General features: G+C 30.5%; 1 protein-coding gene across 1 annotated transcript in view; it reads right to left on the reverse strand.

Annotated features, from left to right (window-relative positions):
• The window catches only part of LOC136986574 (serine-rich adhesin for platelets-like), a 109,225-nt gene extending 82,362 nt beyond the window's left edge, over nt 1-26,863 (reverse strand). The window contains exon 1 of the mRNA XM_067284153.1: nt 26,505-26,863. Coding sequence (XP_067140254.1) covers nt 26,505-26,594 — 90 coding nt within the window. The 5' untranslated portion in view covers nt 26,595-26,863. The remainder of the gene's footprint in view (nt 1-26,504) is intronic.
• Between the last annotated feature and the right edge of the window lie 358 nt (nt 26,864-27,221).

Below are 27,221 nucleotides of genomic sequence, written 5' to 3' on the forward strand. Positions count from 1 at the left end.
CATAAATGTTTCAATCTTCCCTACAACCAGACAAGAATATAAATTAAAAACATTCTAACCTTACATTTTACCACTTTTTGAATATGCAGGTAAAAATGAAATTCAAGTCATTTACAACAAGCTAAAACATTAAGAAAATAGGCAAAAACCTAATATCTCAAGATATTGTAGGCACTAAAAATCTTTAAAGCAAAAATGCTCTACCTGTTACAGGTGTGCACTCTCTAGACCAGGGGTGGCCAACTTTTGTGCACATAAGATCTACTTTTTATCGTAAAAATGTGTCGCGATCGACTTGTTGTCATAGGCATAGTCTAAGTGGGGAGGGGAAGTGTGAAATACATACTATGTTTATACACTGTTTCAGTACGAAGTGCACTCACTGCTTATGAGTCGAGTCATAACTGCATGCATGCATACAGTTGCGTTCGGTTACAAATATAATACATTAAGTCAAGACATCGCTAGCGATCGACCGGTTGATCACAATCAACTTGTTGGCCACCCCTGCTCTAGGCGACCACCAACAAAATCAATACAAATAGTTTATAACTAACATTTTCAAACCGAAATACTGGTTCTTCATCAGGTAACTTTGAATTTCTGGACTGTCGTTCGAAGAAACCCAAATTCAAAATTCGAACACACATTTTACCGATTGCGTCTTCTTAGGCATGCGCACTAAAGTGCAAGACAGTCCAGAAATTCAAAGCTACCTGATGAAGAATCAATATTTCAGTTCGAAAACGTTAGTAATAAACTATTTGTGTTGATTTTGTTTGTGGTTGTCTAGAGGAGTGATTCTCAAAGTGGGGGTCGTGAAAAATATTTGGGGGTCACTGAAAAATTGATGCCAGATCAATTTTTTTTTTCAAATATTTTATAAATTTACTATGGATTCATGTTTAGAAATACTAGAAATAAAAAATATATAAAATAATTTTTACTTAAATAAATTGCACATATAAATAATAAAAACAATATAAATATTTAAATATGAACCTAAATATAATATTCATAAATTTGTGCGCTATTGGGGAATCCCTCGAGTTCCACTCTCCGCCTAAACTATGATAGAACAGTGTTGTCATTTGGAATGGTGTTTGCTAGCAGCGTTGTGTCTGTAGGCAAGTCGACTTAGGTAGAGCGTCGATTATTCGAAAACCAATCAACCGAAAGCGTTTCAGTTGGCAAATTTAATTTCCGCTAGTGCTGTGGCGCTGCAATATTTGTCTATGTCTTGGGATACTCCAATATTATTTTAGTTGATATGCATTTTTAGCTGGCAGCCTGGCATGACCATGAGAGGGTACTTAAGGACGCGCTAGTATTTAAACGAGACTTTTTTCCCAGCGTGAGTGGTAAGTTTTGCTTGTTTTTCTGAGGACTGTTGTACTGAATCAGAACATTTTGAGACTAGATTAACTTCTGAAATATAATGTTTTTTGTTTTTATATTTTTCAATATATTTATTTTGTCTGTGAAAAATAAAGAAATAATTTTAAAAAAAATTTCATTAGTCTTAACATTGACAAAAATTCAACGCAAAGTAACACGCAACAAAGAGAAATTTCAACATGGAATAGATTAATTAAACAAAAGAAATTAACTCCTCTTGAATTTAAATTAACCCCCTCCCTCCGGGATGTTTTTCTACACATACTCATTCTTCGGGGTCCTTTGAAATTTTTAAGTGCAAAAGGGGGTCGCGGACCAAAAAGTTTGAGAAACACTGGTCTAGAGAGTGCACACCAGTAACAGATAGAGCATTTTAGTTAATACAATCCGGTGTTGAGTCAATGATATGTAATCTTTAAAGCAGAAAAGCAGGTAATGTGTATCAACTTTAAAGAAAAACCAAATGTCCAAGCTGAAACTAAGATAAATCACTATAAAGTTAAACACCATAAATATTTTTCCAGCAATCATTTTACAAAAATCGATTGTTGGAAAAGTATTTATGGTGTCTACTTTATGGTAACTTAAAAATAAAAAATAAATAGCAAGGGCTGGCCTTATATAATAAATCATTATAAAAGACTCAATACAACAACTACAAGAGGAAGAACCCATCTGGTCAATTAAAAATTTGAATTCAAATTTATAAGATCTCCACCTGGCATATAATCCATAACCATATACAAATATTTAAAATCTTGGAATGCAAAATGAAGTTTAACTATCCATTCACTGTTAGCATGCACCATTACAGAGTTCTTTTGCATATTCCACTTTTGAAACATCGAAGATCTCAGCATTCCAACAATCTGAAAAGGTCTTAGAAGTAGACCAAGAGTTTGTTTTTTGAATTTTTTTTATCAATCAGCAGGTAGAAATGTAAAATTAGTGTTTTTAATTTTTATGAATATTTTTCCTAGAAAAAAAAAACATTAAATGGAGGTTTTTAAAAAAGCAAATTTATTAAAGCACACTAATTCAAAGCCAATCATGAAAAAGAGAATTGAATTTCTTTTCCTGACCATGTTAAATCAAAATCATGTAAAAAAAAAAATCAAAATTCATACAAAAACCTTTGCAGCAAGAACAGTTTAATTATAAGTGTTTTTGACATTTTTTAAAAACCATATTCAGGTTAAATACAGAACTGAACAAAACAATTATAGAATATAACATATTCAATTAACACTGATATACACAAAAACACCTTTCTTACTTATTCCAGCAATGTTTATTCTGAATTACAAATATTTTCGATTGTATTTCAAGGCCTTCTTCAGGTAAATAAACTGTTTTTTTACTTAAAAGTGTCCTCTAAAAACATTATTTTTGTACGTATCACTGTTAATTAAAAAGCTCCAATTTATTAATTAACTTCATAACATTCATTCCATAGGCCTCTCATGAGGCCTATAGAATGAATGTTATGAGGCCTCATAGGCCTTTGCACTAAAAACTGGCAACCTTCAGAGCTTTAATTAGATGAGCTTATAAGATGTCTCTGACAGAATTCAAAAATTTAATATGCAAGTATATAAAATCTCTTGCTCTATACTTTGCATTAAACCTAACATTATCAACATATGGGTTATTACATAAGTTCCATTCATAACCCAATAAAAACAATAATGATTCCATAAGATCAGACTACACAGATGTTAGATATGCAAGACCTCTCCATCACATCTATAAGCAAATTAGTGAATCCACCAGGTGAAAGATCATATACAAAAGGAATCTGACAATCTACAAGCTTTTACATAAATACTAGCTGACCCGGCCACACGTTATTGTGGCTCAAAATGTATCTATTATAAATGTATAACACTTCCACCCGTGGGGGGAATTTCAAAAAATCCCTTCTTAGTGTACATTCTCTTGACGTACCCTATTAAAACGCAATCAAAAACGCATCTAAAATAGTATAATAAAAGCCGAGTTCTTCACAGTAAGCCTAAATCCCGTCACTTTTCCCGCTGGGGAATATCGAAAAATCCTTTTTTAGTGTATATTCTGCTGACGTAACCTATTAAAACGCAATTAAAAACGCAAAAAACCGCATGTAAAATAGTATAATAGAAGCCGAGTTATTCACGGTAAGCCTTAATCCCGTCCATCTCCCCCCACTGCGGGGAATTTCGACATGTATATTATATAAAAACACGTGCGTATTCGAATGCAACGTTGTGTCAAAATTTCAAAGGAATCGGTAGGAACAAACGAACGTTATATTTTATTTATATACATAGATAGAAAATGATCTGCTTCAGTCCATTCTCACAGAAAAGCATAATGCCTCACAGAAAAGTAAACTTAGGTCGTCGGAAGTTAGCGCCATCTGTTGGACATAAAAGCCTTAATCCATATATAAATATATTTTTGAAAGGGGAGAAATGGTGTAGGGGTATGAAAAATAGATAGTAGCCGATTCTCAGACCTACTGAATATGCATATAAAATTTAGTAAAAATCGGTAAAGCCGTTTCGGAGGAGTAAGGTAACTAACATTGTGACACGAGAATTTTATATATAAGATAAACATCTTCCAAAACCTGATTCATTACTATGAAGCCACACAAACTGCCATATAATATCAGGCTATATTCTGGCAATAATAATTTGAATTACTGATTAATTTGTCTCTAGAGGGAGATGTAAGACACCATCTCATATTAAATTTAATAATTATAATTTAATTAAATAATTTTAGAATAATCTGGAGTTGCAAGTTTGAGTCCCACTCCAGGCCAATTCTTTTCTTCCAGATTATTCTAAAATTATTTAATTAAATTATAATTATTTAATTTAATACAATGGTACCTAATGCCTCCCTCTAGGGACAAATTAAACAGTAATTCAAATTATTATCGCCGGAATATAGCTAATATTATATGGCAATTAGTGTGGCTTTAAAGCTTTTACATAATGATAAGAATGCTCCAACCCTAGCAACATTCTGGATATGCATGCTATTCCACTTAAAGACAAGAGAACTGCACAGGACTTTCAGTATATAGGGGCCACATTAAGATCATTAGAAGTGTAGTGCTATGTGACTATATGTTATATATTTTTTGTCTTTGTTTTCTTTTGTACTTAATGTTCCATTATTATGTATCACATTTTTATTTCTGTATGGTGTACCGTGTGATCCTTTCCTCTTTTTCCCTTGTGTCACCTTTTCTAGGGTGCAATGATTGGAGCCCTCTGATTGGTTTGGGGTAATGTAACATGCAAAAGGCCTACTTCCAGAGCACAGAAAGTATAAATTGAAGAACTTTCACATTATGAGCTCTCTTTTTTTTGTTCCCTTTGGACTATTCTGGAAAGACAGAAAGTGAGAAACAAGTTGAAACCTTCAAGTGAGATGTTTGTGATGATCGCCATCAACAAAGAGATCTTCGACGAGAATAGGACAATCTGTTTCCATTGTACCCAAATAGTGAGATATCAGCTAGTAACATATATCATGCATTTGAGATCACCCAAGAATTCCAAAGGGACATTTAGTTTTGGAATATTGATATTTAGTACATATACAGTTTCATCATATTAGCAACCAACGTATCACTGTGGATTTTCTAGGGCTATCACATGAAATAAATGTGTAGAGAAGAGGGAGATGTATATATATATGTATATGTATGTATATATATATATATATATATATATATATATACATAGACATGTAAATCTTTTTAGTTTGTAAGAAATTAATTGAATTGTATTAATTGTACCATCCAGGTTCCCGTGCCTTATGTACTGAATGCAATCATACCTAGTGTCATTAAAATAAATAAGTTTTTTGTTGATTATGTGCACTTGTCTTTGGTCCAGTATTGAGTCCTTATCACATTAGTTTCTTCGGATACTCTGTGGATTTCGGTCTACAGGAGTCACTACAGAAGCAAGCCTGAAGGAGCTTATTAAATACATTTGGAAGTCCTTGCAGTCTATACTCTGATTCCGTCAATGTGTAGTGGAAACAAGCCAAAATCATTAAAAACATCAGGAACAGGCACCATATATGTTACACAAAGGGAAGCCCTTTACATTTACAAATCTATCCAAAAGGTAGTTCTATCAACTATAAGGGCTTTAAAACCTTGTCAACCACCTGAAAAGACCTGCTATGAGCTGCATATTTAGTGATCTTGACATATTTTTCTCTCTCAATTCAATTTATTTTATATTTCTAATTTCTTCTCCACCATAACTACCACTTCTTTTAGATATCATCTTCACAGTGTTTACTTTACTTCACAAAATATTGAAGGTGATTAAAACACAGCAAAACAATAGTAGCTGTTGATGTTGAATGAATAACAACTCGCAAGATCACAAATGATAAACTTATTAATTAAAACACATTGACTGCCGTAAGAAGCATAACATTTTTATTCAACAGAAAAGTAGCAATCATTTAATTGAAAATCTTAAAAGATTATAAAAGATTCAACAAGATATTAAGTAAATTAAAAAGAACATTCCAATAGAATGCATAACAATGAACATCACATGCCAATTCATAGAAAGCAAGTCTATTCTTGCAAGCTGGAATATTAAACTTACACAAGAATATTTGTATATAATGTTTTATAATCTGAATTAATGGAATTCAGATAAACAGGGTTCCACTATATAAGCCATTTATTTTGAAAGTGGGGCAAGTCCATTTTGTGAAAGGAAAAAAAAATAGTTAAAGCTAATTCTCATTATAAATTAACATAAAATTTGTTTTTAGTCAATTCATAATAAATATCTTTTAATATCAGTATAAATTTGTTACTAGTAATTCATGTCATCAATGATATTTATTGAGAGTTGATTTTGAAAGTGAGGAAAGTCCACTCTAAATAATTAATGACAGTGCAGGAGCGTGGCTTTCTATAGCCAGGATTATTACAAATTAGTACATGAAATGAAAAGTGAAGACTTCTATTCAACCAAACCTCTAGAGGAGGCAATTTTGAAAAGAACAAAAAATATACTGATGGAGAAACTGTCAATTAATTGAATATTTTCTGGATAAGATTTTCAAGAAATGTGCCATATAAATTATTTTATAAAACATTGATGGAAAAAGATTCACAATTTAAAATTCTTGAGTTATCACCAAAATGGGATAGGCCAAGTAGTTTCAGAAAAATAGTATTATCATCTTCAAATGCAATAACTAGGCATATTACTAAAGAAAAATAAAAATCATATGCTGGATTATTATCCTATGTACAGTACAACCCATTCATCATGAATACTTTAAAACTCTCACCATCTAAACTAAAAAATATGATTATATGAATGCAACTTATTACATTGAACATAAACATACTCAGCAAAAATAAATAATCCAGTAACCAACACCTTATTAGTTGCGAGGAAGTTTTATTAAGAAAACAAACGTTTTCGATCTATTCCATAGATAATTACTGAATATTTTTTATTTTCTCCACTTTTTCCTATAAAATTGAATTTATTTTTTGTTTTATTGTAGCTTTTCAAAAGAAGCATGCAAAGTTGGAACAGAATAAATAAGTAAATGAATAAAATATTCAATTTTTTGTTATTATAATTATATTCCATTCAAATAAAATCAACATTTTGAACAAATCACTGCTTTTGAAAGTGAGGCAAATCCATTGGAGCAAACCAAAACCATGATTTTTTTCACCTAACACAGACAACCATTATTGCATATTAAATTTACATTAAATAAGATCAAAAAATATATAAAATAAGTCTATTATTGCTTACAAATATTTTTAAACCCACTCAAATGCAAACCATTAAATATCTAGCAATAACATAAAATGGACTTGCCCCACTTTTAAAATCAACAGCTCATATCTGTATTTGTTTAATTTTTTTTTCGACAATCATAAAATTGTTAGTAATGTCAGAATTATAACTGCTCTGCAGTAAAATTATCATTACATGGAATTTAATTATAAGTATTAACAGAAGTATTGTCAAAAAAAAAAAAATTTTCATTTACAGTCCTTCACATAAATGAGTGATTACAATGTTCAATATATTTCCATTTACTGATGGCCTCAACTTTGCATTCTGTGTTTTCTGGATTAGTGAAGTTGAAGAATTCATCAAAACTTAAAGAAAGATGTGTTGAGATTGTAGTGTCTTGGAATCACCAAGAGATTCAGACAGTGTTGATTAGGATACTAACAGCCCACAAAAAAAAATAGATCACATGATAAGAAATTATAAACAACCACTTTATGATACTGAAGTTCATGTACAATATACAGATCTAACCTTCCTTCTGTTGGCACTAGTGTAACACTAACTAGGGGCTTAATGTCCTATAACTTTTTGTTAACTGCATTATATAAATAAACAACTCGTACAACCTTTTAAATCACTGCCGTTTTTATTACTATTCAAATGTTTTCAGTCATCTTTAATGACCTTTTTCAAGAAGGAATGAACAGCCAAGCACAGCACTAGTGACATATATTTTAGCAGACTGTACAGAAGTTAAAGCAGAATGGGAAAAAGCAAATATGATACAAAAAATTTATGATAGAAAACACCTCAAATATGCAGAAGCTTGGCACATATTCAAAACCAGTCATTAAGGGCAGGCAATCAACTTCAGAGAGGCAAGTAAGATATCGGCAGCATGGAGAGCCAGCATTATGTAAAGTTGTTTCAAGAAAGAAGTTAGCTGTATACAGAAGAAAAGATGTGGCAGTAAATAATGAGAGGATCTATAGAAAGGCAATATGGCAGCCAGTTACAAGTGCATTCTTGTATTAATTTACATACGTATTTTAGTTATCTTTATATTTTATTTATTTATGTTTGTATTTATATAATCTAAATAAATAACGACTAACCCGTTACAAAGCTATACATCCACAAGAGCCAAATTATCGGGCTAGAGTTGGCTATAATAAATAAATAATTAATAAGACAATTTGGCACTAGAGCCTGGCGTTAGGCGCCATCTCTTACTAAACTTAATAATTATAATTAAATTAAATAAATAATTTTAATAATTTGGAACTGGAGGAAAAGAAATCGGCCCGAAGCGGGACTCGAACCCGCAACTTCTGCTATCCGTACAGACACGTTACCAGTTACGTTACCATTTATATAATCATTTTATTATGTTTTTTCCTTTATTAGTACTTATATTGTAATATATTTTTATGAGTATGCACACTGAAAAAATTTTTAAAAAGTGTTCCAAAAGCAAATTTTATCGTTAGTACAAATCTGTCAGCATTCGATTTTTGTTTCTTCTTGAAAAAAGGTCATTAAAGATGACCGAAAACGTTTGAATAGTAATAAAAATGGCTGCAGTTTAAAAGGTTGTATGAGTTGCCCTATAACTCTAATATACTAATTACTATGAATAACAATGATACTTAAACTAACGAAGATATTTACAATATTTACAGTGATGATCACTTATTGGTATCCATTAATGCACACATCATTACTAGTGGATCGTGGTACAAATTGATACCCGACAATTAATAAAGAAAACATCAAAATAACCTCAGATACAGATTATTTTCTTAACCTTCTTCAACATCCATGAAGGTCTCTGGACTTGATGATCAATGATTCTCCGATGCAAATGGATTATCTTCTCAAACAAAAAGTCCAATATATTATCCTATCTTCCAAGTCACAGACAGTGACCTTTCTTGCTGTCATCCTCTTGGTCCAGAGCTCGAGAGTCTTCACCAAGCATAGTTCAGAAGGGAAAAGGTGTTCCCTATTCGTTATAACTGAGTTCAAATGTATTTACCAGAGTCATCCAGAAAGTAATACCTGTTTGCTCATAGATAATATTGAGAGAAAAAATGTCAGGCAGGCAATTGTCAACTATCCTCAGTCACATGTATGCTTTTGTTCAAAGTAACTTATATATTTTACATTTTTAAAGAATTACATTTACATTTTTAAAGAACTTAAAAATGTAATTGAAATTAACAAAGTAGAGTGGACAAAATTAGATAGTGTTTGCACAGATGGAGTACCTTGCATGGTTAGCAGGATAAAAGGTTTTGTTACATTGCTTGAAAATTATTTGGAAAGAAAAGTTTTTAAGTATCATTGTATTATCCATCAAGAAGCTTTTTGTGCCAAGGACTTAAACCTGTCTTCTGTTATTGACCCTGTAGCGTGCTGTATCAACAAAATACAAGCTCAAGCTATGAATCGACAACGATTTCATGAGCTTTTCCTGGAAGAAACAGAAGAGGATGGCAAGTTACTCCTTCCTTGTAGTGTGTGCTGCCTTTCCAAAAGAAGTGCACTTGCGAGATTTTGGAATTTGAGGGAGTGTGTTTTAAAATATTTGGAAAATAACAATGAACTGCCCAGTGAGTGTTGGCTATTCAAGAATAAAGATTGGCTATGGGATTTAGCTTTTCTCACTTATATTATGGGACATTTAAATAATTTAAATTTAAGATTACAGAGAAAAGATTGTATTTTTTCTACTCTAGTTGATCACATATCTTCTTTTGTGAACAAACTTTTGCTTTTTGTCTTGATTTTGGAGAAAAAAGATAACATTTCACATTAATGCAGGAACTAGCTACCAAAGTCAATAATGCTCCGAACTATGATAGATTTAAAAATGTAATATCCATTTTGCAGGGTTCATTCAGTGCTAGGTTTGATGATTTTCATGATGATAAAGAAATATGCAGATCTTTTCACAAATCCTTTTTCAAAATCTCTGCAAGACATTAATTGTTACTCATCTGAAATCCAAATCAAAATTATTGACCTACAGCACACACTACACTGAAAAGCAAATATAAGGAACTTATTTCAACTGCAAGTGATCCAAATTATATTGAATTTTGGAAATTTGCACCAACAAGCAATTTTCCAAATTTACACGATTTGGCTGTCAGATATTGTTGTAGATTTGGATCAACATATGTTTGTGAACAAATGTTTTCTATTATAAACATAATAAAATCAAAATATTATTCAAGATTAACTGATACGCTCCTGAAACACCTACTCTTGTTAGCATCTTCAAGAACTAATCCTAATATAGATGACTTGGTAAAAAAACTACAAAATTCAAAAGCCACATTAATTAAGTACTGACTGTTTAATAATTATTTAGAATTAAATGTTTTAGGTTATTCATTTTTATTTTATACATAACCTAACTGACTGAATCTTTAAAAATGTTTATTAACAATAAAATCTAAGTTTGTACTTTTGTTTTATTTATTATATTATTTTTTAATCTCCACTACTCAGATTTACATGAAAAAAATGTGCTATTTGCATAAAAATTCCATAATCAGACTACAAATAACATTTTTCCACCTTTTTATATTTTTTAGTATGTTGGAAAAGTAGGAAGTGGCACGCATAATTTTTTTTTCAGATAGTGGCACTCTTCCCAAAAAGGTTGGCTACCCTGGTCTAAAGAGATCATTAAAAATTTAATTTTTTTTATGTAGTAACTTTAAACTTAATCTATAAAAACAAAATATGGCAATAGACTTTTGGGTTCATTTAGAGCACATTTAAAGCAACAATAGAAACACATTGTTTATATATAGGAAAGCTTGAAAACAGGTGGTCAAACTGCACTGAAAAAAACTAAAAATTATACTAATAAGAGTATTGTAATAGTCGTATGCAATTAATTTTATTTTTATTTATTTCATTTATTATTAATTCCCTTTAACCTTATTACACAATCAAAAAAATGATAATCCTGGACTGAGCAACTCTGTAGAAAGTTAATTTCATTTTCAATTTTTTGAAGAGATGTGAACCCAAATTATACTGAAACATGAATAAACTTGTCAGTTGTTATATACAGTGTGCTTATTCTCTATTATATTAAACATTTAATACTTGTTTGCCATTAGCAAGTGCAATTTTATTACATTAGTTTTAGCCATTGCACAGCACAATATTTTTGCAATCTAAATAAATTAATTTATTGTTTCAAAAATTTATCTTTTTTTCTTCAGATATACAAAGTAAATGAGAATAAAATACAAAAAAAAAATTTTTTTTATAAAACAACAACTTAGCAAAGCTAATTTTTGATTAAAGTCAGATGATCTGCCAAATTATCACACTATGATTAAGATAAATTAATAATTAGATTGAAGTAATTTGTCTAAAGGTATTATTGACTTAGCCTAATCATAGTCAAATAATTCAGCATATTGTCTGGCTGTAAAAAAAAATCTTTATTTCAAAAACAACACGAATACAAATTATCACTTATGGTGTGGATAATTTTTTAAATACATATATTCAGAACAAGCAGATTCATCACTTGATATACATTTTGGTCATGTGAGGATTCTTTCAATAATTGCCAAACCTCTTTGATGATCTGACTCTCTAGATTTTAGAGCAGAATGAAAACTAGCAATGAGCAGAATCATCCTGAAAATTATCAAAAACAATAAATGTGCAAACTTGTGCAGAATATTTTTATATAATTTTTAAAGCAATTGAAATAAGTTTTGATTTAGACCTTTTAACAAATTGGTATAACACAATATAATATGTTAATTACCGTATTTTACGGACTATAAGACGCTACGGACTATAAGACGTACCTTAATTTTTAAGCAATTTTTTTTAAAAAAATACCTATAAGATGCTACGAACTATAAGACGCACCTGAATTTTGGAGGCAATTTTTCGAAGAAAAAAGTGTGTCTTATAGTCCGTAAAATACGGTAATAGTTACTTATAAGGCCCTATAAGTAGTCCCCGGACTTTCCAGATTTATCCAAGAATTGTTCTGAAAATAACACATTTTGCTCCTAACTGACGAAAATGAACTTTTTACATTTTTTGAACCGAAATCAGCAAAAATGTTCAATTTATTGGATTTTCTTGAAACTTTTTAAAATACATTCAAAATTTTTGGAGAAATACTGTCATGTATGCAGTCCTTGATGCCATTGTAGGTACCAAAAAAACCATTTCGGATTTCAGAACAAAAGCAGACATCTTCTGAGACATTTTGTAAACAACATTGCCAAGTTGAATTACTGGTACTTTATATCACATTCAGGTTTTTTTTAATTGACAAAAATAAAAATTATTAGCACCTTTGCTATCTTTTGAGTTAATTTAATTTTATTCGGAAACCTTTTTGCTATTTTTTAATAAATTATTGGTGACAGTGTAAAGTGCAGAAGTGTGCACAGCCTCGAGGTTTTATATTCAGCTATAAACTAGGAAATTTAATGGGTAAGCATAAAAGTTGTCTCACAACTTCTGCTGAAGTGGGTGAAAGAAGCAAAGTTAGCCAAGAGAGACTTCACAGTGGATGGCTCAAAAGTGTTCTGCAACTATGTCAAAATGTATTTGTGCGCATGAAGAAATCATATTTTAAGAATAAACATATAGTACACTTCACACCAGCATTTAAAAAATTAAATACCATAGAGGACTGAAAATCAGAATCAATTGGGGACTGGGGTTGTTCAGATTAGTGATTTGTTCCAATTACCGATTATGTATGAAAAAATATATTAACCTGTCCGATGTTCAAATTTTTCTCTGTTGCATGTCGCTTTGTGTTGACTTTTTCTCCGTTGCGTGTCGCTTTGTGTTGAATTTTCGTCGATTTTAAGCCTAACGAAAATTTTTATAATAATAATCAAGGCTATCGTATCGTTAAAAATTATTTCTGCATTTTGTACAAACAAAATAAATATATTGAAGAATATAAAAACATGAAAATTATACTTTAGAAGTAAATTTAGTATCAAAAACGTTCGATTCAGCACGACACAGTCCGAGTGAAAATCGTTCCGATTACCGGGGTTCCGATTAACGAGTCTCTACTGTAAATGACACTTCCGTGTAGTGGTGTTACTAACAGCGATTTAATAAAATTCAGATGTACTCGCAAGTATTTTCAACAGCTTACAGCCGTCATCCTCAGGTGAAAATCGAACACATTTATTATCAAATTATCAGCTTTTTAACAGACTTTTCAAATTGAAAAGCCTGTTTGATCACAAGCAACACTAAGATGCTAGTGGAATGAGTGCTAAACACAGACTGATGGAGCACAATCTGGGATTCCCTCTCTCCTTCTCACTCGTTATGCGAAACATCACTCATTAAGTGAGTCAAATTTTTACAATTTGTTTTGCTTGTTATGCAAGGTACCACTGTAACTATAGAGATGAAATGGAAAATTAAAATAGACAAAAGAAAGGGAAAAGAAAGGGGTACCCATACTTGGTTGATTCCTTTTTTATGAAGATGATTACTTTTGATGATTCTCAGTGAAATTTTCTTGTTTGTCTTTTTGGGGAAGTTAACGTATCCTTTTATCAGGAATCAAAGACTGTCTTCATCAACAATTAATTGAAGCCTCAGGATTCTTGTTGCACAAAGCCTTCAAAAAAGTCTCTTGTTATGGTCAGGATTGACCTGTCTTCTCCACTGTCTCCTCCAGTCTGAACTCTCCTTCCCAGTCCGAAAACTGTTACCTCTCCCCTTTAGGCTCTTAGGCATTTTCTCTCCCCAAGGAGACAGTTCAGAACATCAATCATCAACCAAGTGAAGTAGAAAATTCAGAAACAAGAAAAGACAAGAATTGAGGACAGGAGCTACAAACTAGAATATTCTAACTTAAAATTATGGCATACAGCCACACAGCACTGTCATGTTGAATCACGATTCCTATCAGCCATGTAATAGGCTTGACACATCAACTGTGACAATGATGTCAAGCGTTGATCATAGTGAGTGAGAAGTAAATCCGACTTGAGAATGTCCTTGATGCGCTGGAAGGCCTGTTGGCATTTGTTTGACTACTGCCACTTTCTGTGTTTCTGGAGTAATTTGTCTAGTGGTTGGAGAATTTGACACATGTTATGGACAAAGGTTTGGTAGTAGTTTACCAAACCGAGGAACGAGTCAAGTATGGATAGGTCTGTCAGTGGCAGCATAGTGATGATAGTGTCGACATTAGAAGGATTCGGGTGACGTCTGTCCTTACTGATGATGTAGCCTAAGTATTTAATGGAATCCTTGAAGAATGTGCACTTCTCCAGTTGGATTCGAAAACCATAATTGTGGACAGAACACCTTGTGAAGATGTCAGTGATGATTATCCACACTGCCACTGACGACGGCTATATAGTCTAGATATGCAAAGGTGAATCATAGTCCCAAGACCATGGAGTCCGTGATAGATTGGAAGATGCCTGGAGCTGACTTCACTTCAAATGGACAACATTAGAATTTGTAGAATCTGTGGTGTGTTGCAATATTGCAGTTTCTTGGAAGTGTCCTTGAGTACCACTTACAAATAGGCATCAGAAAAATCTATCTGTGAGAATATTCAGCCACTGTTGAGCATGAAGAAAATGTCTTCTGAAAGTGGTAAGGGATGCTGATTGAGCTGGAGAGTGTCATTGAGACATGTTGAGTCCACCCACAGTTGTGATGATCTGTCAGGTTTTGTAATTACTATGATGGGAGCAGTCCATTTGACATAGTTGATGGGTTTGATGACTTTATTTTTAGCAGGCAATCGAATTCCTCTTTCACTTTCAGTCATTAGGTATACAGAACTGATTTGGTCTAGTGTTTGACATATGTGATGTCTGGTTTCAACATTAACAGACTTTCATTACTTTGCAGAGTCCCAGTCCTTCCTCAAGAACTTCTGGAAAGTTGCACTGCAACAATTCAATGAATTAAAGCTGCCTGAAGTAGAATTGTTTGACTTCTGCCTGACACTGACATTACAGACCTTAACAGTGAAAAATTGGAAGTGGTGCATAGCATCAATCCTGAAGAGGTTGAGAGCTCCTTTCTTGGCTATACAGAACGGTTCTTCTTTGCAGACTTTGTTGTGACAGTTGGTGGTGCATCCTTTCCCTAAGAATGGTGGCAAAAGATTACTTCCATCATAAGATCTGGATTGTTCCATACAAGGTTGGAGGGTGGATTGTCCAATGGCATCATACATTGTATCATCTATAAAGTTAATTTCAGAACCACTGTTGAGATAAAAGTCGACTAGGTATACATTAACCTCAATCCACTTTTAGCAGTCAGCAGATGTTTACAAAATTTTGGATAATTCCTACCATGGCAGAGTACACTTGCATTTTCTTTTGTGGTCGTCAACATAATTTTTTCAAATGTCCTATACAATTGCACTTTTTGCATTTGTACCACCCATGTGGACAGTCTGTACCAATGCCACTCGCCACATTGTTTGCAAGCATTTGGTGGATGATTTGCCTTCTTGGTCTTTTCTTCCTTAGGTGGTTTCTTGGCACAGACATCAACAAGACATTCTGTTTCTTCATACAACTTATTTTGGGAACACATTGCTATAAACTCTTCACAGTCATTCATCATGTCATCAAATGTAATGTTTTCTCCATCTGAGTTAAGCTTCTGGAAAAGACTTAAGTCCAGTGAGAATGACAAGACAAAAGAACTGTTCTTCCATCTCTTAGCACAGAAGTTACATTGTCGTTGGGCCGCTCTCACTTGGTTCATGAAATGGTCAGTCTTCACCATCAATTGCAATGAGCAGGTCATAGCAATCTACTAAGATCGAATGTTTCTTGCTAAAAAGTTGACAGAGCTACAAAGTAGTTTCCTTGTAGTCGAAGTTCACAATATACTTCAGCATACAGTGTTTATTGTACTCACTGAAGGCAGACGCAGAAAGTTTAGTCATAAGAAACTTGAATTTCTCCTGATTGGCCATCTTGGTGCCGTGCACCTAAGATGAACTCCAAACAACTTAACCACTCGTCAAATTTCAAGCCATCTTCATCAGGTTGGAATTCCAGTAACTGAGGGAGTATTCCTGAGGACAATGTTGATGATAAAGGTATGTGTGCAGTAGAACAAATGTCTTGGATAAGTTTGAATAAAACCTCTTCTCAACAATGTGCTCCCTCCTGTTGTTGGCAGGATGCTTGTTGTTCTGAGAGTAATGATTTCACAGATAATTTCACTGATTCCAGGCCCATTGCTGTATCCTAAATCTTCACTGCCACTTCTTCAGTTACCCATTAAAAAGAATGAACAAAATTCGAATTTAAAAGATCGCAAGTTTCGTTCATAATGACGTCATCACTAACGTAAAACATTAAGAAATTAAAAAATTAACAAATTAAAAAATTAAACAAATCAAATAATTCTAGTTCCCGTGTGTAAATAACTTAACGGTAAAAACAAAATAAGATGAGAATGGAGAGAAGCGGCTAGTGCGTAGAAGTGAAATTACGTCATATCCGTTATATGGAAAGACTTCCAGGCGGTTGCTAAGCTGTCCGAGTCTCTATGATTAATGCAGTGTTTGCTGAGGTGCGCCTTGTGTATCTCCATTTTTTCTATGTGTTTTAGCTTGTGTTGATCTGATAGGTTTAATGATCTCAGCCTTGTCCCAATAAACCGTCACGTCCTGCTCCTTGGCGAATGCCGCTAGTACTGTACTATCAACGTTTTTATTGACTGCGTATTTGTGTTCCTCGATCCTTTTTTTCAAATTTCTCATGGTAGCCCCTACATACACAAGGTCTGAGTTGAATCTCTTATCCCTCAACGGTATCGAGTAAACTCCCGTGAGGGTGTCGTATCTATATCTTTCCTTGTCGTTTCTCAAAAGTTTATAAACCGTGGGATTACGTCTATAAACTATGCGGAAATTCCTTTTTCTGACTACTTTCTTAGTGACTTTGTTTAAAAACGGTATGTAATTAAGGACAATCCTTTCTTTCTGCTCATTTTTCTTTATACGTCGGCTGTGTGGCTGGTAGGTCTTAATAAGGGTATCTATCGTTTGTCTTCTGTACCCATGTTGTAACGCTATTTCGCGTATGTAATCTAGCTCTCTGTCTGTATCATAAATGCTAGTACAGTGCGTGTGAGCTCTCTTTATCCATGATTTAAAAGCCGTTAATTTTAGGTGTTCCGGGTCTGATGAATTCCTGGGAATGATGTAAGGTTGATAAATCGGCTTGCGGTATACTTTTGTTACTATGTGTCCCTCTCTGCATATAATCTCCAAATCAAGGAAATTAACCCATCGCTCACTTTCTTGTTCTAGCTCCAGTGTGAGACCATAGGAAGTCTTTCCATATAACGGATATGACGTAATTTCACTTCTACGCACTAGCCGCTTCTCTCCATTCTCATCTTATTTTGTTTTTACCGTTAAGTTATTTACACACGGGAACTAGAATTATTTGATTTGATTTAATTATTTTAATTTCTTAATGTTTTATGTTAGTGATGACGTCATTATGAACGAAACTTGCGATCTTTTAAATTCGAATTTTGTTCGTTCTTTTTAATGGGTAACTGAAGAAGATCTCTAAAAGTGATCGAAAACGTTCTTATGATAATTCATTGCCACTGTTAGGATCTAAGGATATAAAGATCTCTAATCATGAAATTCCTGTTTAACCTCTCAGAAAGAACAAGTTGGTTGGTTATAACAGTCCAGACTGGACTCCAGCCAAGTCCTGCTTGTCCAACTGACCTAAACAAAAGACATCTCCCCGAACCTCAGGCCCACATGCAAATGTAACTGATTAAGACCCTGGTCGTTAAGTTTTTACACCTGCAAAAACAACTGACCCAACATTAATGAATTTTCCAATTATCTAGACTGGGCCTAGTTCTGTTTAAGCCGGATAAATGGGGTTCCACTGTATTACGTAAACATAAAATTTTAACAATTCATAACAAGATTTGTATAAACAGAACAAAATTTTTATTATAAATTTTTATATTTGAATTTCTAGAAATATCAAATATAACTTTTAAGTTTAAAACATAGATAAAATATCTATGAAGAAAATTGAAACTATTTTTGTATTAATCCCAAGATTTTCATTAGAGATGGTTGCAAGTAGGTTCATACTCAGTATCTTCAAAATGCATACTATTATAATCATCCTATTTGCTGCAGTATAACTATTAGGATTATTATAATAGTTGAAGGCAAAATACAGACAGATTAGCATTAAAAGTACTCAGACAGCAAGGCAAAATAAAAGGAATTTATTCATATTTTTCAATCTAGTAAATCTTGGCCTAATGGATTTACACTTTTCTTTGGGTCACAGAGTGCAATTTTAAATATAAGAAAACTAGTACATAATTTGTCTACAAGGACTTATTTTATTATACTGGTGACATGGTTCTGCAATTGAAGAAAACATACTAAACATAAGATAAGGACACAAAGGCATATAACTGATACAAGAAAACTATTTTACCACTTAGATAACAAGTACAATTGAATTAAAAAACCACTATAATGAATGTTCATGCACATTTGTTCTAAGCAACAGAGCAGTTACATTTGCTTATACAATGTTGTTACCTAGCCAACAAATAAAAGATGCTAAATTTTTGATGATTATTATGTCAGTTTTAATCTAAGTGGCTATGATTTAACTATTAACTGCATAATCAGTTGAAAAGTATGGACATTTTCTTTATTTTTTTCTAAGTATGGTACAGACATAGACAGAGCCTTTAAAATACGGATGTATGGTAACCCTATAACTATGAGCTACTATAGTTGCTAGATATCGAGAATTGTCCATTTTCTGGGCTAGATGAATTTATTTTTGGCTAGTTATTTTTGAAATTTTCATGCTTTATAGTATTAATATTCTTTACATATGTATTGTTACTGTTTTTAGATATTCGAATCAATTTTTCCCTAATTCACCCTCATACAAAATATTGTTTTTTATTTAGTTCTATAAGATTGCCTTTTTAGAATGCTTTATATTGTTATGTAATAATGTTTTAATACGTAATTAACTCAAAAAGGAAAAACACTTCATTGGAGTTATATCTAAAATAAATAAATACATAATTGTATTGTTGAGGAAGAAGATTCTTTTTATGGAAATGCAACTTCATAAGCTAAAACTACTGCTCTGTCATCAGTTAAATTCTGAACTAAACAGAAATGTACAGTCAAGATGATAATCAATAAATGCTTCACTTTGTTCATTTTAAATTCTGTATCATGAAATAATATATATTTAAATTTTCTGAAGTTATTATTCTTAAATAATGTAGTTGGAAAATAATATTCTCTTCATCCAAACAGACAAAACCAATAATATATAACTGTGTTGATCAATGCTATTTTTAATTCTTTGCCAATGGGAGTAAATTTATATCTGTGCTCAGTTAAATAGTAATGACTTATTTTAATCATCTTAATTTTCATGTTATTTGGTTAAAGAATGCTTTCATTTCTTCTGTCTACCAAAAATTTTTTTGATTTTACTATGGCAAAAAGCCTATTTTTACACATTTTAGCTGTTCATACAAAATTAATCTAACAAGAAATCAACAAAGCCAGAAATTATAATCAAACTAAATATACCAATCAAAATCAAATTTTTTCTTGTAATCTTTATTGCATACTAAATTAAATGCTATTCACTTAAAGACAAAAAATTTTGCCATCTTTGTAATTATTTTAATAATTAGAATTAATCGAAGACCTTAATAATTTAAAACTAGAGCAAAAAATCAATTCAGAATGAAACTGAAAAAAGCAACTTCTGTGAATTAGACAGGATTGGTTATTGGAAAGAATATAACTTGTTAAACATGAACATATAAGTAAAATATAGTTATCATACATCCTTAGAATCAAAGATTAAATGAAGTAATTATTTATATACTTGCCCAGCTTTCAGGCCTTGTAAATTCAATCCTGCTCCCTAGATTTTCCTTAATTATTAATTTAATTCAATTATAAAAAAAATATTTTAAAAGATAACATTACTTATCTCTGGGAAAATAAATATTGAATTAATTAATTTTAGCATGAAAATAACCTGAAAGATATACAGCTATTTGGGTTTTTATGCAATCCATTTATTGTTTTTGATTCCATAACAGAATAATGGAATATGTATAACTGAGAAAATATTGTCATCATTCCCCAGTTTTATATCATGTGTACTAATAATGTTAAATATGTTATTACTTGTAGAAATAAATTTAAGATATATTAATAAATATTTATTCCAATAATTTAATATTTTAAATTTATGTTAATAAAATTAATATATATCTTGTAATACAAATTTAACAAATTTGCCGAACTTTTAAGAAACATTTTTCTACAAAATTCTTTTAAATTGCAACTAAATTACAGCCTCTACTGTACAATGATACATTTAAGAATGCTTTAAATTTTAATGCAAAATAAATATTTTTTCATTTTACTTTAGTATTAAAATTAAGAAATATAAAAAAATATAAGCTTATAAAAATTCCCACAGTTTATTTTATAATTAAAATTTTGACTAAGCTTGCTCAATTAATATTAACACACAAAAATGAAAATATAAACACAGGTATCTTCATACAACATGGCACTTCAACACGGTTGAAAAACTGAGGATATCCTCTAGTTTGAGAATTCAAAAAATTATTCATACAAACTTTCACAATTTTTAAGTGCAAACTCCATTATTTGATATATTTCTATTCAAGTGAGCATGTGTGTGGTCTCATATTTGTCCATGAATTTAGAGTATTGAAATTTTCAATTTGTTTTGTGCCTTTTGTCAGGTTTACTGTAATGAAAACTGATAGTTCAATTTTTTTCTCTTATTCTAGCTTCCATGTCAACCAGGTGTCATTATCATCACTTTCAGACTTTAGCCTTTAAGAATCATTGCGTTTTGTTTTTATTGAGTTACCTTCATATTTATTAAAGTGTATTTAAACATTTTTAGATAAGTGTTTTTAGACTTTTAACCTCCTATCTTGCATTATAGAATTGTCCTATAATATGAAATCTTATTTTGTGATGATTCCCATACTTCATTGTCTTTCTCTGAATATATCTAATTCCTGTTGATTTTCTTTTCAAAAATTCATATTCAGATATAGTGAGTTAGCTAATTCTAAATTTTACCATCAAAAGACCCACACAAAATGGTTAAAAAGACTGGTTAAATCTAGTGTTTTTGAATATTTTACTATAAACTTAAATGGAAAACATTTTGTGCCAATGCATGGTTGAAGATGATGATAGTGGAGATAATGTAAAACTATAAAAGAAAAAAAAATAAGTACTTTCAGTTTCGATAAGAATGCCTGACGAAAAAAAAAAAAAAAGCTTAAAAAATGATCTGATGATTCACTTAGTAGTAATGAAATGTCATTCTGGGTCAATATAATCAAATCATATTTTAAATTATTATTTAAAGGAGTTGGAGTCAAACCTTTTAAAATTCCGAGTTGGAATTGGGGACTAGGTCTGCTGGTTCCACAGCCCTGATAGACAACTGCAAAAACATTCTGTACAAAAGTCTTTCTCAAATGTGCAGAGAACTCTTAAAAAAAAGACTCAAATTAACTTTTTATTGTAGGCTATACTTACATTAAAATATGTAAAGAAGAAATAGTATCCTCTGCTGGCAATGATAATTAAAAAGTTTCAACGCCAAGAACTGTTTTGGATTTTTTTATATAAGAAAATTTGAAGAAATTTTTAAATCATCATTATCTAGAAGATACTGTTGTTGTTTTTTTTATACATATTTTAACATTGGTCTTTTATTGCAGGCTATGACCTATCTGTTTATTTTAGGAATTCTCTATATGTTAGAGAAGGGCTTTTGTATAAAAATTTTTTGTGATATTGTATAATGTTAAAAGCAATAAATTAAACTTTCTTCCAATTTATAAGACCTGTGCAATTTTTGGCTTAGCTCCCAACAATGCTATTTTTTATGTTCCTCTTAGTGGCAATTGTTCAGAGGTTTGACCGTATTATTAATATAAGTTCATCAAATATTTAGAAATTCTGTATTTTAGTTTCTGTTTTATTACTAACATCTAATTATGTAATTTTATTATTATTAGAAAATTCATTATTATTACGTATTAATCATATTTTTTCACATTCATTTGAAATTAAAATGTTTTCTGATTTAAAATTTTTGCAAATATATAATTCTAAATAAAAGTTATTAAATCTAAAATAAGACAACTTCAAACTAAAGTAGTATAAATAGTTTTATTGCCAAATCAATGATAAAATTATTGAAATAATTTATCAGTAAGTAATGTGGAAAGTTCTGTGCAAAATCATAAGCACTGAGGGAAAAAATTATATTCTGAAATTTTATATAAATTACAAATAATTCCAGGGTTGGATTCCACACTGATCTTTGGTTAAGCAAGAGAAGAGCAAATTATCACACAGGCGTTAATTATGTATAAATACCCCTATATTTGCAAGATCAAAGTGCTATAAAACGTCCTCAGGCAGACACAATCACAAATAAAATTTTTCAAACAAAGATTTCGAATTAAAACTAACGGCATTAGTCCTTTAGAACAAAACTAAACTTAGAACAACTAAATGTAAAGAATTTAAATTGACACAAGCATGGTGACAATGCGCATGTGCCATAATGTGTTAAATAGGCACCAAGAAGCAGCTAGAGACAATGTTTTAATCTTTTATACAAGCTGACCCACATAGCAGGCAACTAGCACAGGGGGGGATTTGCACGGATTTAGTAAAACAGTAAGGAGGGCCTCCCAAACATACACCAGGCTTCTCTGATCGCAATATCTGAACATTGCCACATGGCCCCACAGCGGGGTGTGTTTATGTTCTAACACCATCCTTGCTAGTTCAGTGTCACGCCTGCTTGCCCTGATGGAATGCTGGTGTTTGGAGATGCGGCAAGATAACATTCTGGTTGTCGCTCCTATGTAGTGGTGTGAATACCAGATGTTGTGTTTTCCAATGGGATAGAGTATATCCCGGACTTCTCTAAATCTTTCAAAATCTTTGTTTGAAAAATTTTATTTGTGATTGTGTCTGCCTGAGGACTATGTTTTATAGCACATCAAAAGTGCTTGCAAATATAGCAGTATTTATACATAATTAACACCTGTGATAATTTGCTCTTCTTTCCCTTAAATTACAAATACAAATAAAATGTTAATAAATTAAAAGATATCAAAATTAGTGTATTTTGAGAGTTGTAATCAGCTTTGAAATGTAATTAATTTTTTATTATATTTATTTTATAATTAATTATACTGAATATTGTTTTAGCCAGTTTTGTTTTTATAAACACACATTTTTGAACAATGCTGTTGACAGATATCAAAAGGATTTAATTCCTAGAAGTGTTTCCAATTTAGCGTGTGTGTTGTCCCTTGAGGACTGAAAATCATATTACAGAAAATGCTAAAATAGAGTTGCTAATTAAAACAATGTCACACTTCCTTTAACTTACCAAAAATTGAAGTATAAAATACAAAATAACAACAAAGAAAATATGTACATTATAAACAAATAAAAATTATTTCTGATTAGAAAATAAAATTCCAGCATTTAAGGAGCTTTTAAAATTAAAATATTATCACTTAAAATCAGAATCTCACTGCATTTCATAAATATAAACATCATTTTTTTTCATTTATTTATAAAGTTACAATCAATAATAAAAAAAATCTGTACTAAAAACAAATTGTTGGAATGTAAATAAAAATTTATATATATACTATAATTCATAATTAATTTTTATATTATACAATAAATTATTCATATCATATTGTTAATATTTAAAACATTTAGTAATTTTATTCCTGGCAGCTTTTTAAATTCATTAGAAAATTTTCTCTCACTTGAAAAGAGAAAAAACATTATATTGGAATAGAAAAAGCAGTTCAGGACTATTTTAACAATTGCACTTAAGCTATTGTTTTGTTCCCTTTTGAGGGAAAAAACAGTTCAGTGTTTAACAGAATACCTATAAGCCTCTACTTGTAAACTACTGTGCTGTTGACTAACATTAACAAAATAACTCAAAACAAATTTGATTACAATTTTTCTCAATTTTTTTAAAAGATCATATCTATGTGAAATGAAAGTATTATTATGTAAACATCTTCCTTGAAAGTTCATATTACTAAAGTTGATAACATGTTATAGTTATATTTCTTTGCCTTTAAAGCAAAATCTATACAAAATCATATATTGGTAAGATTTTGAAATGATGTTTTAATTGTTTTAATCAAAGTACAAATAAACTTAGAAGCAATGATTTAAAAATCAACGCATATTTTTGCTTTTTCTAGATTTCTTATAAAATATTAGCCACACTTCAAAATAAAAAAATATGTCACATCATTAAAAATATCTATCATTGGTCAATAATTATAATCAGTTATCTGTCGGTTGAGATATTGATTAAAAAAAATCATTACTAATACAATATTATTTTGAAAAAAGAAAAACAGTGTACTCTTGCTAATCCAAACCAATTTTGTTCATTCATCACTAAACATTATAGCTAATAAGAAAAAAAAAATCAAATAATTATTTTTAAAAACATGACAAATTGGTAAAATTAATATTTACTACACATTTTGACAAATATATATAATAAATACAAAATAAAACGTTTTTTAAATAATTTATTATTCTTTACTGTAATCTTTTTCTTTCCTTTGTTTATATATAATCACACTAATCTGAACCCTCTATAATTGGTTCAGATTAGTGATAGTGAGTACATACTATATTAAGTATTTTAAATAATAAGTTGTCATTCAATATTTACCGAAACAAATTTTCCAATGTTTATGTAATATATTAATATTTTATAATAATTATTTTACATTATGCAACAATAAAATTATTGAAGACTAACTAATTTCAAAACGAACATTTATAAAACTTTAAATACAAATAATATTGACATTACAAATTAAAATTAATAAAGTATCAAACAAATACATAAAAAAAAAACTATAATAGTTAAAATTTCCTATAAAATATATTAAAATTTTAAATTAAACATATCTCCGATACATCTTACACTCAGTTTAAATAATTAAAGTAATAAAATTATCGTTTAGAATAAAATAAAATTTAATTTCATATCAAAAAATTTTTAGTTAATTACAATTTTTAGGTAATTTAACCAAAAACACATTAAAGTTAATTTATTATCTACTAAATATTTTCTTCTCGAAACTATAATTGATGGATAGTATTTTCTATCTATCAATCAAAAAAAAGAAAAAAAAATCGAACTGTTGCCGAATCTTTCAAAAACTCTTCTGATCTTTAATACACTTCAATTTTATATTAATTAAAAATATATTTTATACAGACAAAATTAAACAAAATACATATTAAATTAACATTCATAAAAAAAGGCACCTAACCATAAACATAACATACACACACACACAAACAAACACATATATTTTTTATAACACAACAAAACACAAATATATTAATGCATTATTGATATTTTCATTGAATAATTGATATTGAATGAAAAAATTATATTTAATGATATATATGAGAAAGTTGATTTAAAAAAAATCATGATAACTTTATTAAAAATGAATAATTCTTAATAAATTAGACATATTTGTAGTATATTCGACTAGTATTAATGTAACCATCTGGCAGCCAAATGGAAATGGTTAATGAGATTAAATTTCGTTTTTTTCTGGAATAAATTGTTCTAACTCTGACATACAACAATTTATTACGCTCGTGCATAGTTGTAACGATAAATAATCGTCGGTGTAACACTTCATAACGAATAAATCTGAAAATATTTTTACTTTAATTTCGTCCCTTTTAAAATAATCCGTACGAATTTAGTGTAAAATATTTACTGGTAAAGAATTTGTATATGGATTTGTTTTTTTAATAAACGAAATGGCGAGTAAACTTTTTTTACTACCACTTGTTCATTAGGCTTAAGAAATGTCAAAATATCAACAGGATTGTATAGTTACCGCATAAAATACGAGCGAAACCAATGTGTATAATTATGACTGCGGAGGCAGATTAAGTTGGAAGATAGCACAATATTCGGTTAGCACATCGAAAAGGCTGTCGATTTGGCCAGTTTTCAGGTCGATACGACCTGAAATGATGATGGCGGACAAACGACGATTCGGTCGACGACGTTTCTTATAACGAAACAATCGGAATTATGGGATACGATTAATAATCCATCTTACCTGTCTATCTATCTTGGATTTCATAGAATTCATGCATCCTAACAAATATTTATCCCTCTTGTCTCCGTCATTGGCAGTTGAAAGAGCCATGTGGATGCATTTTGACGTTCGTCTGACAGATTGAAGAGATCCGATGTCGCCCTCTGGCGCTAAAACCTAAACAAATCACTTTTTTTGATCGAAAAAATTTGCCGATTAACTTATCAACCAGTTTTTCTAAAAGTAAAGTTTTATAACTAGCAGACGACTAAAATTCCATTTGCGTCGATTAAATAAGGTCGCGTGCGTCACGCGCTGAGAATGTGTCGAACGATGAAATCCGCGCAGACGATCGACTGTTTCGCGCCATTTCCGTGACGTCATCGGATTGTGCGTCAGGTGGATTGTTTTTTTTTTTTTTATTAATATTTCTCGACAATAACCGTCTATTTTCCATAAATAACATTAAAATTTCGTATAAAAATTTATATATATATATATTTGTTTTATGAATATATATTAATCAATTCAATTAATAAAATTGCAATTATTTATAATTAAATGATTAAAAGTATATAATAAAATTTCTTAAATATCTAAAAAAATTATTTATAAATTATATCCATTTAATAAAATTGCCATTAAGTAAAGTTTTTGTATTAAAATTTAAATTGTAATTTTACTAATGTAAAAAAATAAATTGCAAAAAAGTGCATGATTTGAAATTTCTAAAATTTA

Source organism: Centruroides vittatus, unplaced genomic scaffold, assembly GCF_030686945.1.
Source record: "Centruroides vittatus isolate TY-2023 unplaced genomic scaffold, ASM3068694v2 scaffold_1152, whole genome shotgun sequence".
NCBI classification, from domain to species: domain Eukaryota; kingdom Metazoa; phylum Arthropoda; class Arachnida; order Scorpiones; family Buthidae; genus Centruroides; species Centruroides vittatus.